General features: G+C 34.5%; 1 protein-coding gene across 1 annotated transcript in view; it reads right to left on the bottom strand.

Moving 5' to 3' along the window:
- Positions 1-15,191, bottom strand: part of LOC142349780 (E3 ubiquitin-protein ligase UBR3-like) — a 161,360-nt gene that overhangs the window by 54,651 nt on the left and 91,518 nt on the right. Inside the window, exon 18 of the mRNA XM_075401549.1 lies at positions 6,034-6,140. Coding sequence (XP_075257664.1) covers positions 6,034-6,140 — 107 coding nt within the window. The remainder of the gene's footprint in view (positions 1-6,033; positions 6,141-15,191) is intronic.

Genomic DNA, 15,191 nt, shown 5'->3' with positions numbered 1-15,191 from the left:
TTTATGAACATATGAAACTTCATGGAGTGCGCATTTAAAGCATCAGTACCATAACGTGCAACAAAAGTACCTAAAACTGGATTAAGTTTAAAACTCAGGTTTTTCAAATTGACTAATCATTCAGAATTTTCCAGACTTGCACAGTAAAGGCATTTTCTGCAACCAGTTGAAACTTAGACTTACTATTTAAATGGAATAATACTTTATAATGGTCCTTAATAGTAGTCTAAAAAATGTCTCAATGCCTACAGTATGCTAGATCGATGCTGCATTTTTTGGCCCGTCTCCCGTGCGTTGCCAATAAACTGAGATTTACACGATGAGAACAGTTTTCAAAGCAAATCACTGAAAGGCTTGTTATGGTCGATATTAAGGTGATATAAAGGAGAGGAAAGTTATCAGGTTTTAACTCAATTATAGGTAGTCTTGAAGTACCTCTGTAAAAATTTTTATATATATACCTTTCGTTTCAAGTGATTATGATGAAACAACTCCAGTTTTTGTTACTTAAGTTGGACAGCTAAAGCATGGCAGAAAATGTTTCTGAAGCTAGATACTCAATGTCTTTTGATACATTTTTGATACTACATTGGGATACCACCTCCTTTCGTCTCTGCTACACGCAATTAGTTTATGATAGTCATGTATTTCAAAACAATCTGTCGCAATTAAGGTTGAGCAATGTTTCAAGAAATATATAACCAAAGTTTTAACGGCTTTAGTTGATACAATCAAGCCACACTCATTTTTTTGTTGTTGAACTTAAGTTCGGAAGAATTGCTTTTTCTTTTGCGCTCAAAGTTACCTTATCTGAACAACAAAATGTTTCAGTTCTTATAACTATCATATTTTATGCACTAAATATAGAAAAACCCAGAATTTGTTCTTAAGATACAAAGAGAAGATTTGTTGACAGAACAGACAGCAAGTTTTTCGGAAAGCATTGTTGGAAAGCTAAGAATATCGCATTGCTTCATGAAAAAAAAAGAAATATTTAAACCTGCATGTTTATGCTTATTTATTTTTATCAGTAAAAGAATTGCTGCTTTCAGAGCTGCGAATATCATACGCTTTGAAAGCATTTAATTAATGATTTTTTTCTCTCAAATTCATTTAAACCATCAGAGAGACTGGGTTGATTCATGGCTTCACATTTAATTTAATTATAACACAAAATTTAATGAGAGTTAAGCGCAAACACAAAAACGCTACATGTTCTATTCGAAGGCAAACTGCTTCTTGTTGTTCTCCAATTTTTGGCACCTTTCATAGCGTAAATTTCGTTCAAACTTTTTTCCCCAATATCAAATCCACGCGTAAAATTTTCTCAATAGCTTTATAGTTGACGTTTTCCAGATCTTGAATGCAATTCGCAGGCCCATATGACGTTGAAGACAAAAACTGACACCAAATTCGTCCCTGTAGTAATGAATCCTGTTCTTAAAGCTTCTGCTTTCAGTTCCGCTTCATATTTAGGCAATTGTTAATTTATGCAAAGATTTCTCCGATTAATGTAATTCTTTTTTTTCTTTGTTCGACCAATACACACATTCTCATTCTTCGGGAAAAACAAACATGGCTATAATTGATGCCCCGGGGAAACTCAGAGCGACGATATTTGATCAGAAAGTTTTTGCTGTTCTCTGCATTCTCGTAATATTACGTCACCAATTTCGCTCTAGGTAACTAAACGTTTTTCTAAAAGATCTGCAAAGCGGCCCAATGAAATGTTCTTCCGAAACAATTCGAAGCTGTTTCTGTTTGACCAGTGACTACCAAGAGCATAAAACATAGCCAGCAGATTGCCGTAAAATAGCCGCGAGAGAAGCTTTTGGCCTACCATGAAATGAAACAACTAATGAAATAAGATTGAGATCGACTACCAGCTTTTTAATAGACCACTAGGCTTGGGTTAGATTCGGACTGTTATTTTTATGACACACATTTGCTCTACAAGGAAAAAACCGCAATGGAGCTTTTTCGAAATTAGTATTCGATATTAAAACTCAAGACTTACTTAGCAATTGGGGCATATAAGTTTGGCACTACTTAGATGCACACTATTGACCTTTAATTAGTAAATGTTCATAAAATTTAAAGTTCCATAAGTGAGTTCAGATGTCATTTTTTTAGTGAGGTAAGTCACGCAATTGAACAAAAATCAGAAATGACGTCCGTCACGAACACAAATGTTAACTGCAAAGCAGTAGAAGTCACTGAAGTCATTGAAAAAGTCAATTCCAAGAAGTCAGTGGAAGACGAAACAAAAATCTGTTAGACGAAGTAAAAACAAAATAGGAGCGCTATAATAGCCGCCTGGAATTGCTGACGCGGCTAGTAAAAACATGAAACGTTAGAAGACCAAAAAGGACCCAATATCGACAGCAAATAAACCAAAAAAACACCGAAATTCACCCACTCGGCGCACATCGGTTTGAAACAAAGAGATAAAAATTGATAGAAGTGTGCTGTTTGTAAGATTTCTGAAACACTTAATTTATCATCTAAACTGAAGGCTACTGATTAATAGTAATGCCAGCTAGCAACCACTCTGGCGAACTCTGAAAAAAATGCATTTTCACTTAATAACCAGCCTTTATCGGTTTATCCCATTTTCCTTTGGTTTCGACCGTATTCACTAAGTAGCGTGATTCGTTTAGTGAAAGAATTCAAAACCCATTCACTTGAAGCAGTGAGTGAGGTAAGTCATGAGTGAGGCAAGTCAAACTTGATAGTCGTGACTTATGTAAAACAAAAAACGATCAAAAGTAAAGTGAAATGAAAGAAGCGAGAGCACTTAAAGGATAGTCGCTGAGAGCGGCTATGAAAAACTTTTAAAATTTGTCCGAGAATGACAATCAAGAACATAGCCGGTAGATTGACGAAAAAGCCGGCAGTGAATCATTGAGATCCATCGAGATTGAAACAGAAAAAGAATATGTACATTTTCACAAGCTGAGTGTCACAGAATGAGTGTCAACTGACATTCAGCTTCTAAACTAAAGCCTAATACTAAGGCCAGTTAGCCATGGCTCTACTGAACTTTGATAACCTAATGCGATACGAATTAATGCGCGAGCTTAAGCGGTCTAGCACGCTTCTTTTGATTTTGCCCATGACCGTATTCACTAAATTTCGTTAACCTTGCATGAAAGCACTCTGCGCGCACCAATTCCTCAAAGGTTAAGTCTTAGCGCCCGGGAGTAATCGGTTTATCCCGTTTCGTTTGATTTTGCTTTTTTCACAAAGACCGTATTCAACTAAGCAGTCAGCAACTAATATCAAAATGCCCGCACCTGGTTTAAATTTCAAAAAGAAAAACAAAAACCTCTTCACGTTAAATGGAAAAACTGATAAATGTAAACATAGCCGGCAGATTGCCGGAATAGCTGCGAAAAAATAGACCTGCGTGCCATATAATAGAGATAGAAACAGATACAGATCTAAATTGAAAAAAATCGACGCCGCTCAAAAAACTAGGCTAAAAAACATTCAGCGATGAATTAATAAAGCTTGTTAAAATTCATTCCACAGAAGCCCCTTATTAGGGACCTTGACTGCACATATGAGTTCCTTTGACCTTAAACAAATTCAAATTAAATTTAAGTTTTAAAGTGCAAAATTCCTTTTATTGAGTGAGGCCAGTCACGTTTGATCAGAATCTAATCACGCAAATAACCTAAAAAACTTTCAATAAAGCGAGTGAGAAATGACGTCACGCGCGCAAATGCCGTTAGTGAGAGGAAGAAGTCATTCAGAAAATTTGACTTTTTCAGCTTTGCTGTGTGAACAAATGTAAAACGAAAAAAGAGCGTCAGACGACGAAACAAAAAAACATAGCCGGAAGAATTCCGGAAGCGACTCGAAGTGTCAAAACTTCACTAACAAAACCGGAATTGCAGCGGAAGCCACAACCTTTTGTATTGAACCATTAACTACTTCTCCGGGGCTGCTCTAAAAATTGGTGAAACTTAAATCACTGTCAACAAGAGAAACAAAATGCAGCAAAATTTTATATTATTGAAAACGTTTGGTAACGTTAAAAAATCTAAAATAATTAATGTGGTCAAAAACCTGATAGTCTGAGAAAGCTGACAAGGTTATCAATAGCCCTAAAAAAATCATGATTCTACTCTGAAAAAGATCGCGAAAGCAAAGGGCAGATAATAATCTTAGAAACTAAGTTAAATCTTTTCAAATTTTACTTAGTTTCTAAAGCTCAAATTTAAGAATCAGAAAACACCTATAATTACTTTTCTTATCACTGCGATTAAGACAAAAAACACACACCTGTTTTTTGTTGTACATATGATAGACAACATGATTTCATACTAAATCAAAAAATAAAATTGATCATAGAAAAGACATAAGCAGCAAAATATTCAAAGGCAAAAAACCCTTTAAATTAGTACCAAGGCCGGACGAAAGCTGCAGTAAACAGTAATAAATAGAAATTTTGGAAAAAGCTTGCCATCAAACTTTCAGTACTGCCATATGTTGAATGAAATCAATTACAAACCAAAGAAATGACGAAATTCTAAGAAAAAGCTGAAATCGTTCATTTTTTACAACTGAAAAATTCAATATACCGAAAATAAATGTAGGTTTCAGGACAAAGCTAGCATGATACAAACTAGAATGTGAAGAATATGACCACAATGTAATAAACACCGTAACAAAAAGACTTTCTTGATTTTTGAAAGTTAAAAATCAAATTAAAAAGTCAAGAAAAAGGAATACATTTCACTGTTCAGCATTCGAAACATCGAAAAGACAACCAGTCATCCGAGAAAAATCCATCCTCCTGAATAGAATTTAAAAAAAGCAGAATTCAAACATACGAAAAATAAGAACATTTTGCAAAAAAAAGGTCAAAAAACTTTTAAGACTGCATTTACTGATTTTCAAGAACTTAACGCCAAAAAATGAATGCATTTTTATTGAAACGAAATAAAAGTCCCTTATATTGAATAGAAATACTATTTCTAGTAATTAAAAACAATATAAACAAAAAACTGACAAAAATTGGAAAAAAAAACTACCAAAATCGGATTAGCATAGGTAGAACTTTAAAAAACAAAATTACATCGAGGTAGAAAGAGGCGTTGAGTAAATGAATTAAAAAAGGGAGTTGCCATATAAACTGATTTTTGACAAAAAGACGGCTGAAAGATCCAAAAATGAAGATATTAATAGAAAAAGGCGAAAAAAATAACTAAAAAATAAAGATATATGTGCCAATTTTGAAATTGAAACGCGTTTTCAGGCTCTGCAAAACACTGTAGTATCAATTTCCGAGGTTTACATTTCAATATAGCATCGATTAAAAATTATTTCAACAAAAAACCAAATTACAAGCAAAAAAACTGGGCCACTTAGACGAAAAAAACGGCTAAAAACGGTTATCTATGTGCCATTCAGTCAAAACTACTTTTCAAAGTCAAAAAGTCTTTCACTGAACGCAGCGCATGATCAAAAAACTTCTCTCGCTTAGCAAAAATCTGTTCACCAAGACAGCTTTTCTCACTTTCGCTTTTAGGTCAAAATGCCGCGTGAACAAATCTACTTCCTGTAAAAAAAAAGACCGAGAGAAAACCAATACTCCTCTTCGAGTCATAAAAAAACCAAGAGCACCGCAATATAGCTACGCTCAGCTTACAGCTTCGCAGCTATAAAAAAAAATTGGAGGAAACTTTGGAGATAAATATACAGACATCACTCGACTTTTTTCCGTTTACTATTTAATCCCATTCGGAGATGAAATTGAAGAAACTTGTTACAAATTGCTGAAACGAGTCAATATCATCATAGTGAAAAACAAAAGAGTTATCACAAAAAGCCTAACATCTAACCAAAATGGTCCAAGCTTCTAGAAACAAATTGAAAACTTTAAATGCATTTTAAATAAACCATTTCGGCAAGATTTAGGTAAAAACAAAAATGGCTTGAAAATCCTGCATGAGGACAAAAAATCCCAGGCTTCGCGACATTTTTCTCACTCCATGATAAAAAAATACAGTTACAAATTCTCACCATTAGCGGCAGCCATGACATCATCGTAGTTGGCCTCTAGAAATTTGGTTTGTTTCTGCTGCATAGTTTTCATTAACTCCCGGTTCTTTTCACGAGCTCGCCTCTTTCTAAAAACAAAACGAACACAGACAGATAGCCGACTTTCAGAATAGAGCAAAGTAACCAGCAATTAGAGTGAGATATCATCATTTAAGCTTAATTTCTTCGTTCAAGTGCGCAACGTTATTTTAAAAGAAGAGTCATTTTGAGTGTACGTATGTAATGTGTGACTAGGAAAATGCCGAAAACTAATAAAAACTCATTTCAATAAAGCAGATTATACATTGCTGACACATCACCTGCCACAGCTTCGTAGACCTGCAGTCTTAAGATGATAATAAAAAATAAGCACTTAATTACCTGAGTATTTACAGACTAATAAAAAGTTCCAGGCAGTGCATTTTAAACGTATTATTTTAGATGAGCAAATATTACAATATCACAAAAAATATATATTTCAAAAGAAATAATGCACGTTTTCAATCATTAAGTACAGAGAGAAATTACACTTACATTAATTACCAGTGCGAACAAATCCAAAAATTATTTTTACAATAATTGCTTTAAAGAAGTGACGAAAATTTGAAGTCACGCCATGAAACTTTACCGAAACAGTAATTTTTATTAGCAACAAACTGTTTAAAGAAAAAACTTCTCAGATTTCTTTTAAATGAAGCGTAATTACATGGGCAGAATAAAAGATTTTTAGGTAACTTGTTCAAAAACTCAAAACCTCTTCGGATTACGCTTTTATCGTAGTGTTTGCTCCTACTAACTGTTCGATGAAAAAATTGTCCAGTTCTTTGATGTTTATAGTAGTCAAAAGTAGGCAGTGAGAGACCATTTGGACTATTGAATGCTGGTTTTCGATTAGTATTTAAGAGAAAGAGGTAGCAGGTTATTCTGTAGTCAAGCAGGAGGCGAACATGTAGTATTTTCTGCTGGGGCTTAATATCTGTAGATGATTCGAATTTTGACCGATGAGAACACGCTTATGCCCAGCTTAATTGTTTTTCTGAGGTAACGATTAAATTATTATCAACTGCGCTCAATAGTACGGCTGGATATTGTAAATGGCTAATTACAAAAGAATTGATCATAACAGGAAGTAGATTTTTGGTAGCCAGACCCGCAAGTTGTATAAGCATTTAATACTCTGGGCCGTTTTCGAGAGCAGATTCTTAACCACTGTTTGATAGTTGAGTTCATTATCTATAGTTTTACCCAGATATTTCACTTGATCTTTCTCCATTTTTTTCTAAAATTGCTAGTGATTGTGGTTGATTCTTTTTACCAAATACAATAAATACAGTTTCATCTGCATTCAATTTAAGTGTCAGTGACGTAAAGTAGTCCAACATATCTTCTACAGAGTGCTCATGTGACTTTTTACAAACATCAAGGTCACAATGTGATGTCAAAAAGCCCATGCTGTCAGTTGTTGCTCCCAAAGGTTTAGATAGGGTTAGCATTCTGAGGACTTGTAAGGATTCATGTCTTGTTATGAAACGAAACGTCATTATTTTTGCAACTTAAAAGTTTGCTTTAAGGGAAGAGGATGTTGAAAAACGTCGACTAGTTTGCTGAATTTGCTCTCTCTTATAATTTCACCGAATGAGTTAGTTTCTCAAACTTTCAATAGATGTTCCTGTTTTACTGTGATTTACACCTTCATATATTAAATTCCATCAAGCGCTCAGAGTTGGATGTTTGAATGAGGTTTTTGAAAGGAGCGGAAACATTATAAAAATTTGAACCTACTGTGTTTTTGTTTATCCCAAATTTAATGAGCTCACATTCAGTTAGAAGCTTATCACGTTTGCATTTTTCTTCTCCCGTTGTCGTGGAGACAATTTTTTTAGCTAACGAATACAAGGGTTTCTCGTTACGTACAAAGATTTATTGTACGGGAGCATGCATTTGTATAGCTTTTGAGAGTATTTTTTTCAAACTCAACAAGTCTTTTTTGTTCATCTTGGTATGAGTAAACTTCACGCCAGTTTGAGCATTCTATCGTTTTCTAAAATTCAGATTTATTATAGTTCCTTTTGTCAAAAATGTGTTGATGCGCGCTCTCTTTTTTGTACCAAATACTCTTTTTTTTTAAGATAATTAGTTGAGCGACATGATCACTACTGATTAATGACTCGAAAGTGGCAACTAATAATGTCTCCAGATATTTATCGGTTATCAGAAAATCTATGAACGTTTTATTGTCGGACGTGATTCTTGTGGGGTCCTCAACATTTATTGGATTCAAATCATAAGGTATTAAAGTGGTATCCAATTTTATTTTTCTTTTTTGCCGAAATAGTTCAAATTATAGTCACCCATTAGAAAAATCGGCTTGTTTTCAGTAGTTGCTTTATCAATGTTTAGAGCCAAATAGTTCAGAAATTCATCAAGTTTTCTTTTTGGGGGCCAGCACGCAATGTTAACGAACGCTTTTTGGCTCATCCTTATTTTTATTTCTACCCACAGGCTCTCAAAACTTTGAATCGCTGGTTTAAATCTTTTCTTATTTTACCTCGGAAATTTTTTGGAAGTAGTACTCCTCCCCGTTTGCCTGTTTCTCGATCTTTTCTGAAACAATGGAATGAGGAGTTGTCGCAAGGATTCATTGAAAGATCAGAATCCGTGTCATCCAGCCAACTCTGTTATTCCATATATACAATTAGTCCTAATATCGTTAATTACAGCCTTAAGTTGTGCCATTTTTTTGGTAATGCTATGAGCATTTAAGTGGAATATTTTAAAGTTGTCAGGTTGTTTTTTGAGATTTCAAACACGTCTTTATAAGTGGAACGCGGTCCAGGATTGAGTACGATGTCTCCAATTTTTAAAAGTCAAAATTGTGCAATTACTGCTTGTAGTAGAAGACTGGATGCTAGAAAAAGCGTTAGATATAAAGTTCCTATTGGAATGGGTTTTTGTTTCCCATGTTAATTAATGATTATTTCTGCTGATCTGATCTATGTAGCTGTGGGAATAGGATTAGCCAAATATGAGCAGACCAGCAAAAATACGAGGCGTGACTTCAAGTTAAGAGTTGAGTACATATACATTAAACAAACATTTGGCCTAACAATGAGATCAAACAGAAACCGGAAGTTACACAGGGGTAAAAAAAATTAGTAGTCCTAGGTTGATAGAAATTGCCACCGTACAAGTTTGTTGAATAGTGGGAGTTGCTTCTAATAGGCATTTTATACAATTGGGAATTAGAATTTGATAACATAGTGTTAACTGCTCCATTGGATGTTTTCAGAAGTTGTAGCAAAATACTTTTCAAGTAAGGTATGCCTTTACGACAGTTCAGATGAACATTGTCAAGATATATCTGGTTGAAGTGTGCAAAGCTTTTATTCACCCCTGGTACATTGCAGAGGAGTTCGTTTAATCGAATAATAACATTTACCAGAAGCATGATCGTTGTACTTGCTCAACAATAAACCATGAAACTTGTCAATTAGCTTGTTTTTGAAACATTGTCAAGTTCGTATTTGAGCGGTGGCACATTTTCAAAAGAAAAAGAACAGAGAAATTTATTTTTTTTTATAATAGCCGAGATGTCATTTTTATTAAGAAAAAAACCTTGTATATTTATTTACAAGTGTTTCCAAAAAACCTTCAATTGCAGTTATATACATTCAGTGGAACTATTATTCTTCAATGAAAGTAAGCAGAAGTCTTTGATAGTGAGGAAATTAATTTTGGGGAGTGGGGTATGTCAAGTGCGACCAAAAACTTAATCGTTCAAACGAACGAAAAAATTCGCTGCACTGTGACTTAACGAAAGCACTTAAGTCGAAATTGTACGGTATGAAGGAAAAAATGCAGATTTGAGGTGAGAGGTGATCATGACATCATATGGTCTTAACAAAAAACCTGACAACAAAATAAAAAAGATAACCGTTAAACTACCGGAAACTACCAAAGCGAGTTACGCAATATAAACTCAACTGGCCTTACCTTTATCACAATTATCCAAACATAGCTGGCAGAATGGCAGAAAATAGCCACAATAGCTTCGTAGATCTGCAGTCTCAACAAAAAGCAAAAAAGACAGACCAAAATAGTCTTTTCATTGAAGTCTGAGATGTTATATTTTGATTATGAATCTGTATAAGTTATTGCCGCCTATCAGCTGCTCTCAAATAACCTTCATTTAGAGTGACTTAAACCCATTTGACCTTATCTCTTTGAATTCAAGTAAATAAAAGTCAATTTCAAAGTGAGGGAGTCATTTTCGAGAGTCAGGTAAGTCTCGTGTGACCAAAAATTTAATCACGCGAATGAACAAAAAACTCGCTCCACTAAGAGCGAAAAATGACGTCACGCACGCGTTTCAGTAGAAATTGCATGAGCGAAAGAACAAAGTGTTTGTGACGTCATATGGTCGTAACAAAAATCTTGACGACGAAATAAAAAATATAGCAGGACAAGTCCTGACATACAATTCACAGAATTTTCATTGACAAATCAAAAGACTAGACCTAGAACGGACTATGAGAGAATTATGAAAACCATTTCCAAAAAATTCAGATCAAAAAAATTTAAAAAAAACAGAAAATCAATGTCGAAATGCCGCATAAAAACAAAAAACCACTACCGAGAAATGAACATTTGGTTCTACCAAAAAACAAGGCCTAGAATTAACTTTGAATGGATTGGGAAAACCATTTAAAAAAATCTGATCCGAAATATCGAAAAAACTGTAAAAATCAAAGTCAAATTGCCGCATGTGAACAAACATAGCCGGCAGATTGCCGGAATAGCTGCGAAAGAATAGACCTGCGTGCCATATAATAGAGATAGAAACCGATACAGATCTAAATTGAAAAAAAAATCGACGCCGCTCAAAAAACTAGGCTAAAAAACATTCAGCGATAAATTAATAAAGCTTGTTAAAATTCATTCCACAGAAACCTCTTATTAGTGACCGTTACTGCCATATGAGTTCCTTTGACCTTAAACAAACTCAAACTAAACTTAAGTTTTAAAGTGCAAAAGTCATTTTATTGAGTGAGGTAAGTCACGTATGATCAAAATCTAATCACGCAAATAACCTAAAAACTTTCGCTCAAGCGAGTTAGAAATGACGTCACGCGCGCAAATGCCGTTAGGAGGAGGAATTCATTCAGAAAATTTGACTTTTTCAGCTTTGCTGTGTGAACAAATGTAAAACGAAAAAAGAGCGTCAGACGACAAAACAAAAAAACATAGCAGGACAAGTCCTGAAAGACAATTCAAAGAATTGAATGAAAGACTTAGAAGTACTCTAAGTGACCAGCAGATTAATTAAACAATGCGAGCCAAAACAACAAAATCATTAAAAAATTGAGACAAACAAACTAAACAAAAATATAATCATTGCTAAAACTTTAAAGCTTTTACCCCTGAGACAAAATTTAATCTCTTTAAATACACCTGTTTCAAAATAAGTTAAAAACCAATTTTTGTTTCGAAATTGCTGCAGTATTATATCTGCAAAGCCTGAAAAAATTGAATGGCCCTTGAAGATCGATTAACACAAATGAACCAAATTTTTTTTAAAAAATGAAAGCAATTGCAAACTTCAATGAAGTGTTGGCTCGAAATGTCTCTAAAGGCTATCCACTAACCACCAAGTTCCAAGCACTAAAAAATTAATTGGATCAAAGATCGATAGGCAAAAATTTTCATAAAAAATTCAAATTTCAAAAAAAAGAAACTCGTTATGTTAAAAAGTTGAAAACCATTCACTTGTCCCCTAGCAACTATTTTATAACAAACTATCAAACCCTGTATGAGGTTATCTGGTCATTTAGGCAAGAAAAACTGAATAAAGACACGCTTTGAAAAAACTTCAAAAAAATTGCAAATTGTATCGAAAAATTTCTGAAATTCGAAAAGATAATTGTTGAAAACTACTACCATGCATTAGCTTTTTATCAGACCGTGGAAAAGGTTTTCTGGCACTTATGAATGGACAAATATCAAAAATTGACAAAAAAACATTTGGAAACCATGAAAAAATTGCAGATTTTATCAAAAAATACCGAAATTCGAGACATTAAAATGATAAAACCAATCCATTACTACTAGAAACTATGCAGAGCCCTATTATCAAACCTTAAAGGAGATTCCCTGGCCCCTGAAGCTGGATAAACTCATAAAATGACAAAAAAAATTCAAAAAACTTGAAAAAAATTGCAAAAATTAGTATCATTTTGACTGTTTGTGTTTGTAGTGCCAAAACATATAGCTCATAAAATAGTCATAACTAGTAATTTTGTCTCGCAAAAGACCTTCATCAACTTTTAAAAACTTCAACTTAAGACTAATCAAACAAAAAACTGCACCATTTTGAGCCGAAAAACTCCTAAAAATGACCTTTTAACCTTAAGTTGAGGCCATCCCAGCAGCTGCACCACTCTAAGCGCTTGAAGGACTATTAGCGTACACTTTGGGCCTCTAATGAAACTTAATGCCCGCTGGGCTTTACCTGTTTATCCCGTTTTGAAAGATCAAAGTCATTGAAAATGTGTAAACACATCTTAAAAAAAACACAGCGCCCCAATACAATTCTTTGAAACCAAGAGCACCGCAATATAGCTACGCTCAGCTTACAGCTTCGTAGCTATAAAAAACCACTAGCGAGAAAGCGAAATTTTGTTCAAACACCGTTTTCTCACTATTTTAAAATTAGAGCGAAAAAATTTCACGCCGCAAAATCACTCGCTTTTTCCCTCCACTTCCTGTTTCGGCGTGACCAAAATCACTATCCCAGTTTGACTTCAAAATTCATGAAAATGTGTGAACAGATCTTAAAAAAAGACAGCCCCCTAATACAATTCAAATTATTGGAATTGTAAAAAACTAAGAGAAGGCCAATAATAGCCCCAGCTACCGCTGTGCGGCTATTAAAAATGAGAAATTACAAAAACAAAAAACTAAAGGCCTAATAAAACTGATCCGTTTTTGAAATCGCAGACAAGATGTATCCTCCTCCAGCTTGGTGGATTCATATGACTACAGACTCCGCACACATGCCATATTTTTACGTCAATATCAACTATGGAATACCATTCTCTAGTTGGAAAGTTAAAAACGCGAGGGGAACAAACGGAAGAGATCATAAAACTTTAAGGCCGAGGTTATTGGGGAGTATGCGGGTTCAGACTACTGGTTGGGCATAGAACTGGTGATGAATAGGTGATTTGCGTTAACTAGTAGGGAGATAGGCTAGTGATGGGGTTAAGTAAGTGGGAGGGGGTAGAGTTTGCAAAGGCAGGAGAGGGACAACGGATGTCAATGAAAACTGAACAATAGAAACATAATGAGCACCCTAAACGTTAAAGAGAACGTTCAAACGTAAAAGAACGTTCAAAAAGAGGAGCCAATTTTCGAAAAGTCATTCAAATCATGAATAGATATGCTTGTCCAAAAAAAATTGTCTAAAAACAACGACTTGAAATAGAAATCAACTTAATCCCACCCGCCTAATATTCAATAACCTAACTCTGTTATTTTGTTGAGCTATAAAATTCGAAACAGAAAAAATCGCCACAATTATGAATATAGAGTAAAATCAGGAAAGAATCTTGTTTGTGCTTGAACGATTTTTACAGATTGCGTGATACGCTTAGTTTTTGAATAATAAACAATCAACTTCTTAAGATTCATACAAATCAAATGCAAAAAAACTAAACCAAACGGAAAAGACAAAAAAACATACCCGGCAGATTGCCGGAAAATAGCCGCCGTTGATTCCCATAACTCTATTGGGATTGAAAGAAAAGAAAATATCAACAAAAAATTATTTTTGTACAAAAACAATTTTAAGTGCGATTTCTTTTGATGACATTTCGTAGTTGAACATACTCCTGCCTCTCAGTGAGAGGCTACAGCGTCTAGTATGAATACCAATAAGCATTATAGATAGTAACTAAAACTTACGAGAAAAAATTTCAAATACCGGGCATCTAAAAATGGGCTTTATGGGTTTATCCCGTTTCTATTTCTGACTTTGATTTTTTTATACTGACTCTCTTCATTTTGAATTGCTTTGCTGAGCAGCTGCTGTTTAAAAGGACTTTAAGCAGAATGACAGAAGAGTGAAACTAGCCTAGAGAAGTCAAAAAGATTTCACGCAAAATGTCGAAAAAGCGGCAAAAAGGTAAAACGAAAAAAAGTGAAATTGCCGCATGTGAACAAAAAATCACTAGCGAGAAAGCGAATTATTGTTCAAACACTCACTCTACTTTAAAACCAGAGCAAACAAATATCACGCCGAAAAACCACTCGCTTTTTCGCTCCATTTCCTGTTTCGGCGTGACCAAAATCACTACCCCAATTTGACTTCAAAAATCATGAAAATGTGTGAACAGATCTTAAAAAAAGACAGCGCCCCAATACAATTCAAATTCTTTGAATTGTAAAAAAATAGGAGCGCTATAATAGCCGGCTGAGAAGATGAGGGCGGCTATTAATAAAACAATTATATTTAAGTGTCAGAAGTGTTCTTGTTTGGTGTCAGATTCCAAAAACCATACTTAATTTATCTTCAAAACCGAAAAGGGTAAAGCCAGGGGGCGTTGGGCTGAACGAGAAGGGTACTCCAAATCCAAATCCCAGGGGATGAGGAGGATGGTTGAGGAGAGTGACACTGAGTGGGGGCCAAATAACTCATGACTCATTACCGTTGACAAAAAGGTAATAAATGTCATAAGAAAACCAACATTACAACCTACACTAGCTAAAATTCACAAATATTCAAACTTTTTGAAACGGGTAGTCAAAAGCCTTAGCTCGAACTGAAACCATTAATTCAATCAAATAAAACCTCATTATCAAACGACGAGACCTGTAATTAATGAGACTAGAAGATAAGACATCAAAGTGCACGACAAGAACTCGCAAATCTCAAAAATTCGATTTAAAAAATTCTGAAGAGAACAGTTTCAAAGTAATAGCATGCATTAGCAGTATTAGAATCAAACAATGAATTCAAAATCTACCTAATCCCCATAAGCCACCTAATGCCCTATGAGAAAAAACTCATACTCAATATTTTATGTCAACAAATAAAATTCACAGACAGCAATATCTATGAACTGAAGCAACTATTTCGACTA

The sequence above is a fragment of the Convolutriloba macropyga genome, chromosome 11 (genome assembly GCF_964194025.1).
Source record: "Convolutriloba macropyga chromosome 11, txConMacr16.3, whole genome shotgun sequence".
Taxonomy (NCBI): Eukaryota; Metazoa; Xenacoelomorpha; order Acoela; family Convolutidae; genus Convolutriloba; species Convolutriloba macropyga.
This window is presented reverse-complemented; position numbering and strand designations above follow the sequence as displayed.